The sequence below is a fragment of the Antrostomus carolinensis genome, unplaced genomic scaffold (assembly GCF_000700745.2).
Source record: "Antrostomus carolinensis isolate BGI_N321 unplaced genomic scaffold, ASM70074v2 scaffold33104, whole genome shotgun sequence".
Taxonomy (NCBI): domain Eukaryota; kingdom Metazoa; phylum Chordata; class Aves; order Caprimulgiformes; family Caprimulgidae; genus Antrostomus; species Antrostomus carolinensis.
The window spans coordinates 1-10,765 of NW_010311935.1; the positions used below are offsets into that span (position 1 = coordinate 1).

Sequence of the window (10,765 nt, forward strand, 5' to 3'; positions counted from 1 at the left end):
GGCCGCCGCCGCCGCCGCTCGGGCTGGGCGTGGAGCGGTGAGCTCTGACCGCCTGTTGGGAGCGGGAGGTTGCGGGGAGGCAGGTTTCACACCCTGCAATTGTTGGTTTGTCGTCTGCTGAGCTGAGAGCGGTACGTGGGGGAGGAACTGTGGTCGAGAGGAGCATCTCCCCTGGGCGAGGCTGAGAGAGCTGGGGCTGCTCAGCCTGGTGAAGAGAAGGCTTAGGGGGATCTCATCGACATCTACGAGTGCCTGAAGGGAGGGAGCAAAGAGGGCCGAGCCAGGCTTTTCTCAGTGGTGCACAGAGAGGTTGTGGACACTCCACCTTTGGAGATATTCAAAACCTCTCTGAACATGGTCCTGGGCGACCAGCTCTGGGTGGCCCTACCTGAGCAGGAGAGGTTGGAGCAGATGGAACCCAGAGGTCCCTGCAAGCCTCAACAGTTCTGTGATTCTTTAATGAATTAATGTGTATGTGTACATACATACCGTATGTGTGGTAATAACAAAAAACCACTTCCTCACCTGTTTTAGTGTCTTTTTGTTCTCTTCTGGTGATTCTACCCTAGTGGATGTGAGTCAACTTACAAGAAGGACTGATTCATGAAGTACTATCTTTCTCTGTCCTTGTAAAATTAAACTGATTTCTGGAGAATTTTAAAATAAATTTAAAAATTTAAAAATTTTTAAAATTTTTACTATATATATACATATATTACTCTCTCTATATGTATATGTAAAACTAATTTAACAGAGTAAAAATGTTTACAAATTATAAAGTAAAGCTTTATAAACATCTGTAAAACTTCCATGTAAATATTTTGCAGATTGTGATGGTCCTTTTCAAGCAACTCAGTTGTGGAATAGTATTATTCATGCTCTTCACAGTCAGGTGGAAATCAAAAGACGTAGGCAACATCTGAAAATATATAAAAACTGTTTCACCGGCTCAAATGCTGTTGATGTGGTGCTAAGCCATCTTATGCAAAGCATGTACCTGAGCTGCAATGATATTTCTCGGCTAAAGGGAGTCCGTGTATGCCAAGCATTGATGGATCACAAGGTGTTTGAGCCAGTTGGAGCAAAGCTTTACTTATTCAAGAATGAGAAAGAAACAGAGTTTGAAGACACAAACACAAGTCTCTATAGATTTGTAAATAGCAGTCTCACTCCTCTTCTTCCAAGAAAGAATGAAGACAATGAGAGTTTGTCTCCTGAGCAAATCTGCAAACAGAAGAGAAAAAGTTGTTCCAAGTGAGTTACTCTGAATTAATCTGATTTTTTTTATTATTATTATTTTTAAGGATGGATTAACTGTAGATGTCTGTGTAACCCAGATATTGGAGACTTCTGAAAACTGCATGCCAGTTTTGAGAAATGTCATGCCTAAATTGCAGATGCTACCTAATATTTCTTGGTAATGCTAAACTGCTTTGATCTGCGCTTTGTTATTTAGAATAGAGTCTGTCAGAGTAGTATAAGCCTAGGAATCAGTTTGGTTTGCAATCAGTTGTGCTGAAATCTGAGAATTAGTATGAATGAGCTACTTGCTGGAAGCTGATGAAAGAAATGAAACTAATAAATAGTATTTGGAATCAATATCCTTGCCCTTTCCACAAAGCAGATATGGATGATTGGTTTTCTAGCAGCAGGATACACCCCAGCTACAATTAACAGCAATTTAGGAAGTGACAGAAAGATAAATGTGTTCTGATCCTATTTGTTATACATCTATTTTTTTCCACGCCCCTAAGGAGAATGAAATGTGAAACAACAGTTTCAAACCCTGTAGCATTAGAAGGATCCAATAAAAAGAGGATAGAGGAGCTTCTTCGATCAATAAATATTCACACATCTTTACATCCAAAGATCATGGTTAATGAACCAACTCATCTGCTTTCAAAAAGAGGTGAGAATTGAATTTTTCATTTTAAAACTTGATTGTTCTTCACTGTATCTACTTGGAGTGAGTACCTCACTCCTGTTAAGCGCTGCCCCTCAGAGTCCTAAATATAACATGGAACTTATGACCAAATAGCTAAATGAGTGCTAAATGGGTAAATGCTCATTGTAAGTAAACTGAAGGAAACAAAACAGGATTAAGTGTTTGCAAGATGGTGCTATTATGTTTATGCAAATACCACTTCAGAAGGAAACAGATTTTAAGATTAAGTACATCTGTATTATATGATTCCTTTGTTATTCACTTGTCTTTTCTTGTATATATTACTAACTAGAGTAGGTTATTACTAATTCTAATATGATGGAGAGACATGTTCTCTTTAAAGCCTACTTTCTTAGCATTACTATTTCGATCCCTTCTTCCCTAACACAGAAGCTTCACACTGTGCTGTTACCTTGTTTTCTTTGAACATTTAAAACATTCTTGAGTGAGTAAAATGAAACGTTAGTGTTTTACATAAGATCTTACTGAGGGTGTGTGTTTGTTTGTGTATGGTATCAGTAATAGAAGATGTCTGGAAACAGCAAACTCTGCTACGACTACTGCAGTTAATTGATGTTCCACTTCTAGAAGACATCTTGATGACTTCAGCAAAGACGAAACCAGACTGTTTTGGCAAAGAAGAAGACCTGATTATCTCAAATACTTTCCTGGACAGAGAGGTTACATATAGTTTAAACTTGCCTGAGTAAGTTGTATGTCAATAAAATGGATTTGTTGGTAAACAGAAATTGTTACACTTGTATACTTGTAGACAAGGGTGGCATTAATGTACTTCCCTTTGACTTCTTTTCAGAAGTGGCAAGGGAATTCACAAAAAGTGTATGTTTAGGATTGGACATTTGAGGATTTTAAGCATTAAAACTTTAATGTCAAATGTTGAAAATACTCCTAGTTTTAGAGCAGATGCTTCATTCTTGGGTATCTATACGAGATATTAGAAACTGAACAAATTTATTCTGAGGCTTTTTGTTTGTCACAGCTCCTGCTGGTAGTGCTGTGAAGATACAAACTCAATAATGCATCTACTATTAGCAACAGAAAAGCAGAAACTAAGCTGTAGCTCTGAAGAATGCTTGTATCATGAGAATATAGAAGTGGAAGTAGCTGCACATTAGTGCTTTTTTACTTAAATATTCTCTTATTTTTGTAGTGTACCTGTTGATTGCGCTTGGGCTGACCTGTATCTTAGCACATACTTTTAATGACTATGTCAAGGCACATCTCCTCATGTGTTTATGTCTTAGGAATGCTTTTTTCTGTCAGATCAATACAATTTTTACCTGTTTGTGAGGATGAGGTCAATCTGTGTACCTAAAGAGACTTTCTTACAGTTTTTATGTGTTCTTGCTTTAAGGAGAATGTATTAATATTTTTACATATGTTTAGAGTTTTATAGAAGCTAATAAAACTGGTTCCAAGCTAGCTTTTTTGATGGATTGCATCTTAAGTCCCTGGGTTTTTCATCCCAGAATGGATTAATGAACAGTTTCTTTTGGGTTTTATACTTCCATTGTACTTGATTCTTGGGTGATTAGTGGGTTTATGTCTCTTAAAATCTCTCATATGTGATTGTTACTCTGTATTACTCTTATAGTAAGTGTCTCTAACATTTGAGTCTTTGCTAATATATCAGATGAGTATAAAGAAAATCAAATGCTTGCTTCATCACTTTATTCTAGAATTACTTAAGTGCGAGACTGGAGTAGCATCTTTATATATTGTTTAAGTCTGGCTTACAGCATGCCTGAGAAATGGGAAATTCCAGTTATGAAGAATAGCCACCAGTATTACAAGTTGTTGTAGGATTAATTGCCCCCAATATGAAGGGGGGTAGGGGGGAACATAATTTGGATCTCAAATTTTCTGTCTTCAGTTTTGAAATAGTGTCATGTTATACTGGAAATAATCAAATACCTGTTCTCCATGTAGGTACTTAAAAACAGTAATAAAATCCTGCTTTATCCACACTCTGTTATAAAGCTAGCTAGACTGCTTTCTGAATATTTAACTTTCAAAGATGTTTTCCAGTTTGTTTTTGCTTTAAGACTTTTCTATTATGAATTATAAAATTAGAAACAGTGTGATTGCACTGCTCATTGGATTGTAACTAAGGGGAAGTTGTAATGCCATTTCTATGTTACTATATTATCCCATTTACACATCCAAGAGTTTTATACAGTCCTTGTCAGCTGCAGCAGCCCTAGCAAAAGTTTGTGTTTATCTGTCTAGTAGAAAGTTCAAAAATCTTTGTTTCTGCTCTCTGTGATAAAAATAAGATGGTGTGGATCTTAAATAATATTTGCATTTTCTCAGGAGTTATTGATTCAGTACGAATTATTTTATGCAGAGAGTGGGATAAAAGTAGTTCTCCTACCACCCCCTGCAGTTCTATGATTTTAGATTTCTTCTGCACAGAATGGTTAAGTTAGTGACTTTTTCCTCCGATTTTCCAGCCTCTTTGAACAATGAGTCTTCTACCTGAATTTTAGATTTGCCTTACATTTTCTCTCCCTTAGTTAAGTCATACAGCAAGAAATGCTTAAGAAAACTCACGTCTTTATAGTAGTTTATATAATAAACTGCTTCTGCAGTCTTCTAGGATTTAAACTATTTTTATTTGTCTCTGTTTTCAAACTAATTGTCTTGTGTCTCTTCTCTGAAGATTCAGTCCCTTGCTTTTTCACTCTGGTTAGTCCTGGTGGGTTTTCATTATGTGTGTTGAAGTAATAGTGGGGGTGGTGTTTAGTTTTAAATACTCAGGCAAGTGTCCTGTGGTCAGTGACAGTCTGGCATGATTTCGGCCCGGTTTGAGCTGGGCATACCTCAGGTGCATTGTTTGTAGCATAGGAGAACCTTGGAAGCTGCTTATTTTTAGCAGGTCCTTGAACCACTATAGTGAAATAAAAACTGCTTAATAAGCAACAAGTTTAATGCTGTGGTTCAAATATGTGACTATACTTGCATGGTTATTTCTGTCTCATTTTCTTTAAAGGGTTAAATAAGAATAGGCAGAGTATTTTTAAGTGAGCACTAAAACCCAATTTTCCTTCTACAGGCTTGACAAATGGCTCTGTGCTGCAATTGAATGCTTGGAGTATTTCCCAGACCAGTTCATAGTGATGGTTAGTGAGCAGTTACCTCAAAGCACTAACGAACTGAGCAGTCTGAATACATACAAGAAGATTCTTTTTGACATTATAATAAAGTATTATAGTCAAAAGAAGGACTCTCTTCTTGCCACTCAGGATCTCAATATTCACGCTGGAATTATAGAACTTATAGGTAAGAGCAAACTGGAACAAAAAATGTAAGTGAAAGCTGTATAAAGGATGGAACTTACTAAGCATTGATTGAATCATAACACCATTTGCAATGCTGTTACAGATGCACTTTAGTTTACAGGTTGGAAGGGAATGCTTAAGGTCACTAGTTAGAACCTCTGCTCAAGGCAAGGACAAATTTCAGAGTTAGATCAAGTTGCTTAGGGCCTAGTCAAGCTGAATTTTGAAAATCTGCAAGGACAGAGATTCACCAACCTTTCTGGGTAACCTGTTTCAATATATAACTACTCTCATTGTGAAAATTTCATACGACTAGTCAGAATTTACCTTATTGCTACCTGTGACTAATAACATAAAAGTAAAATCGTTGCTATAAAGTTTTCATGTTAACCAAAATAAAGTTTTGTAAGTTCTGGACTTAGGGCTTTTTTAGTGATAGAAGTTACTTAAAATGATAAAAGGGGTGGTTGAGATTGTGATTCAGGCTGTGATCCCCCTCAAAAAATCACTACATATATATACTCACAAGTAAAATGGAAGTGTTCAATTTAACTAAGAAGTTTAAGATTAGTCCTACTCTAAACAGGCCATGTTACTACTTCAGTTCTCTAGGGTTTATAGAGTGTTATCAGAAGTTTCAGTTTTTAGAGAACTATGACAATCTTACTGACATAGGAGCATAGTTAACCTTTGTAAAAAAAAACAAACAAACAAAAAAAAGCAGAGCAAAATATTTTTATCAGTAGTGTTTTGCTAAGGAGAAAAAAAAATCAATTTATAATAGAAATAATGAAAGGGAAACTATTGCATAACCCATCAAAAAAGAATGCTAATTTGAAATAACTGACTTAGCTACTGGTAACTTCTGCTAAGCATTCACTTAAATTGAAGATGTTATAGTTCATATATGTACTTTAAGTACAAAACTGATAGAAACCAATATTATACAATATTACTTAATCAGAGAATCAACAGAGACAAATCTGTAGGCAAGGGAAAAGACAGTGTCATAATTCTGCTGAATTACACTAAGGCTTTAGTTGCCTGTAGATCTTTCCATTATTAAGTATCTACTTGATCTGAACTACGTGACTTGTGACTATCCAGGGCTATTCTGCTTTCTTATTCATACTTTAATTTTGTCATCTTTCCAACTTGAGTAAGACTATCCCACAAGCAGTTTCTAATGCTTTATTTCTTTTTAATGAAGTGGTAGCTATAATTTTATCCTTAGGAAATTAATCTCTGTTTGACTATATTAGTCTGTGTTCTTGGGTCTTCAGCTGTGTTCTAGTTCATACTAGATCACTGTTAGGAGATTGTGCTTAACTATTTTACAACCATTTTTCCTTCTTGGTGCTATGGAATAGATTATGGTTGTCAGTGCATAACAACTTGCATTCTAATAATAATTTTCAAGTAGAATCCAGTGCAATTAATCTTACTTTGATAAAGTGCTGATGTTCTGACTGTAGTGCAAGGGAGAGCTCAAACTAGCTATAAACGTCCACATATTTAAAACACTTTCAAAATTAATTTGAGAAGTGCTGCAGTTAGCTAAAGTACTACTTAATTTTGCTATTAATGTATATATGGTTTTAACTGTATTTTCCTCAGTTGTTAAACAGTTTGATTTAAGATGGCTGATGATACAGATCTGTTGTAAAGGCAAACATGTTGCTGTGCTTGTTGCCTTTAGAATAAACAGTTCTAAATTATTTTACTTATGATACAGATTAATGCAGTTGGTCAAACTAGTCCATGTGGTTTATTGAACCTTTTTACACTGGAACTTTTGCATTCCCACACTGCCCCACCCCCCCAGTCTGTTAAAGTAACTCAGTAAAGTTTTAACCACAGATCAGAGAAGCTCTGAAACTTTTCTCTAGAAATTATTTAACTTACTGTCTTCATATCTACATTTTCACCTGTCTTGATCATGATCTTTGGCAATTCGCTCTCCTGCTTTTTTGTCTGCCCTTCTTTTAGAAAAGGATCACTTACTTGCTCTTTTGGTGTTGGTGTTCTTTTTGAACAAAGATGGTTTCAAATGGCTTGTGGTACACCCCTGCAAATCCTGGATTATTTCTTGTGAAATATGACCTCTGTCCCAGTAATAGGACAGACATCAGAAAATCATACATAGGTTCTATTCTTGTATCTGCCCTCATCTTGCTCTTGCCTTAAGAAAGTTACTTGGCTTTTTGATAGTTCCTCACTTTCAAAGTGAAGATAACTAGAATTATCATCATCTATTATTATAGAAGATTATCACATTTCCTTGAGAAACTTATAACCTAATGGCTTAAAATGGAGGGGGAACACCAACTAACAACAACAAAACCTAAAACAAAAAACCCCAAACAAACAAAACCTCAAAGCGATGAGAAAGCTAGAATTCTTCAGCTCATTAATTACTTTGAGATTAATGCTGGAATATAATATGAAGATGTGTAACCACAAACTTCAAACATCACTTCAGTGTTTGCATATTGTACACAGAATGTAGTAGTGTTCTGTATGTATTGTCCAAGTACATCTGTTCCCTGACTAGCTATGGGACAAAGGTTTTAAGCTTATGTTGATTGAATGCTGTATTGAGCCTTGATAAAAGGTTTTAGAAGTCACCGAGATAACCTGCTTTGTTTGGAGGGAAAAACCCTCAAAAATGGGATTAACATTGGAATTTAAATATGTATTCTTGACTCTGAAAATCAACAGTTGCACTGGATACACTGTTTTACTCCATTGCAGAAAAAGAAAAAACAGATCAAGCTCTGGAGGCATCACAACTGTATTTAAAATTATTAGCACCAAATATCCGAGAAGAGCTGCACAGACTCCTGACGTTCACAGCCATTGCATCTGAATCCGAGGGCTACCGATTACAAAAACAAGTAAGTATCTGTAATGTTTAGAGTTGGAAATAGCACTTTCCTGTAGTAAAGCTAACTTTTTATCTTTTTCCAGAGTTAAGAAGTATTGTTTACTGACTTCCAATGTGTTTTGTTTTAAAACAAGTATCAAAATGTTCTTCCCACTGATAGCATCCTGTTATACTTAGTCTTTGCTGACACATTGCAAGTAAATCTAACATGAAATCTGTGTTCTTCTTTTTCTAGTTTGATAACAGAGCAGTGATCATCAAGACTTGCACAAAGTTCATCTTACAAAATAAGACATTGTCAAAACCACAGGCTGAACTGCTGACTCAGTTTCTGATGGACAATCACTCCGAACTCTTCAAGGTAGCATTTTCCTTACCTCATTGGCTTTGTCATTTTAAATGTTAAATTCCATTAAGTGCCTTTTTGGAGATGACACGTTTGAGGAGCAGACATCTGTTTCAGTTCTGTTTCCATCTGTTACGGTTTAATGGTACAGACAGGTAGGGCGAGAAGCTATTTCAGACTATGGAGGACAGCTTTTTGAGAGCTTTGCAATCCTTTCCATATAATATCCTCTATTTGCATCATTTGTGTTAAGAAAATACTTGAAGTATTAAGAATTTTTTATGGAGGCCTTTTGGCACCTTTTTTCTGATGGCTGTCTACTAAATTTTTAGGCTTCTTGAGTGTGTTTCTCCTTTAGGAGTCAGCTGACATGCTCTGAGTGATATGTAAGATGGCATGCTCTGTTGCCCCAGTGCACACGTACAGCTTTGACAACTCTTAAGTGTCCCTCCTGATATTTTGCAATGTTAACTTCTAAATTAAATAAGTAGAACCACAAAATTAAATGTCCGTTCTATTTAACTTAGTTATGTAAATATACAGATATATTTTATAGTCTCCTTTATTTACGTTCCATCATATTGTCACATATATGGAAAGATGCAACCTTCCAGATCCTATATTGACCCTGTGTTGATTCTGAATTCAACCAGTGCATTAAAGTTGTAATGTTTTTCTACTGTTTTCCTTAACTATAAAATTCCTTATTAAAACACTAGATAGAGATGAAGTAATTATCTCAGCTGTTGTAAGATAGCTGTAAAATGCTCCAGATATTTATTGTCCAGTTACAAATAAGCCTCGCTGAAACATTGATTTGGTTTCAGTAAAATACTATTTTTAGTTCTTCTACAACACATTCATTTCCACTTCTGACATCAGCTAGAGAGACATGGGAGATTTATTTTTTTTTTTAATTAGCTCCAGTTTATGTTGAAAGTATCAAGTGGTTACTGTGAGTTTTCTACGTGTTAATATAGAGCCAAAACAAACTGCTTTTGCTTGGTTGGTTACTAAGGGTTCTGAAATGAGGGTTTGGGCTTTGATTCATGATTGGAGATGGAGCCAGATCCGACAAATGAACAGCGGGGTGGATGGTGGCTTGTTCTTTCACAACTGCAGTTAGGAACCTTTTGTATTATATAAGCTGAAATCAGTTCAGGGTCTACACTACATTTTTTGCTGTAGTTCAGTGAAAAACAACATCTAAAACAACTTGCCTCCTATTTCTTTGGCTGGAAATATCAGGAATAAACATATGTATATGTTTTAGTGCAATTTCGTGAGGTATTTTGGATGTGTACCTAAATAAACGTAGGCATAGAGTCTTCTGCAGTTAATTATGTGATTTTTTTAAATTCATCATCTTTAGATCAGCTTTGGATTTTCAAAATACAGAAGTACTGTTTTTGTAATTTTTTTCTTTGTCGGATTGTATTTTCAGACTCCTTTAACTCTTCTGGAACTAACTAGCAGGAGACTTGAGAGTTTGCTAGAAGGACAAGATCCAGATATCAATTCAGGTAGATGATGTGATGATACACATTTTTATATAAAACTTTTCTATTTATCATCAGTTGACTATAATTTTGCATAGACTATGTTATTTTCCTTTATTACAAGTGAAGCATTAAAGCAACTAGTGGCTAATTCACCAAATAATTAAATTGTCTGCTACAAGCAAAACACTGACCTCTGGATATTACAGAAGGATTCTATTATCTAGTTTGAACACATTACAGATTTTTTTACCAAATAATTAGTATTGGATAAATTATGCAAAATGTGCTTCCTGAAGTGACTTGCTCATAAAATGTTTGTGAATTTGATTTGATTTGATATTTAGGAACAGCATTTTTCTGTTTCTGCCACAAGACACCTAGAAATTCTCATAGAGCTCAGTAGTTTAAGCTTCTAATAGATGCCCTGAGCACAGACCTTGATAGTTTAGTGTTTTGAAGAACTCTCTTCCTTTTCTGGGTAAGCACGAAGTTTATTAAGAGCTTAAGACTTACAGAAGGGTGGTATAGTCTAAGAGGAAGGCATTTGACACTCAGTGCTTATGCAGGATTAGTTTTTTCCAGCTCATTTCCTTTATGAGCTAACATTCTGTCTAACCTTGCAACCAAAAATCTTTCAGCACTGTGATTAAAAGGATTGGCTTAAATAATTTAATTTCTCTCTGGCTCTTTAGCTTCTTCCTTTTGATTTCTGTATTGCCAGTGCATTATGTGCTTAAACATGGAAGAGAAACCTTTAGGGAGCTGAATAATACTGTAAGTTAT

At 35.6% G+C, this 10,765-nt stretch overlaps 1 protein-coding gene across 1 annotated transcript; it reads left to right on the forward strand.

Moving 5' to 3' along the window:
* Positions 1-827: 827 nt before the first annotated feature.
* On the forward strand, positions 828-10,003 carry DEPDC4 (DEP domain containing 4; the record flags this gene model as incomplete). The annotated part of the gene is made up of 7 exons (XM_029084722.1): positions 828-1,254; positions 1,758-1,909; positions 2,465-2,651; positions 5,022-5,248; positions 8,002-8,144; positions 8,370-8,495; positions 9,925-10,003. Coding segments are annotated over 7 exons (1,341 nt in total), but the record flags the coding sequence as incomplete, so codon positions are not given.
* Between the last annotated feature and the right edge of the window lie 762 nt (positions 10,004-10,765).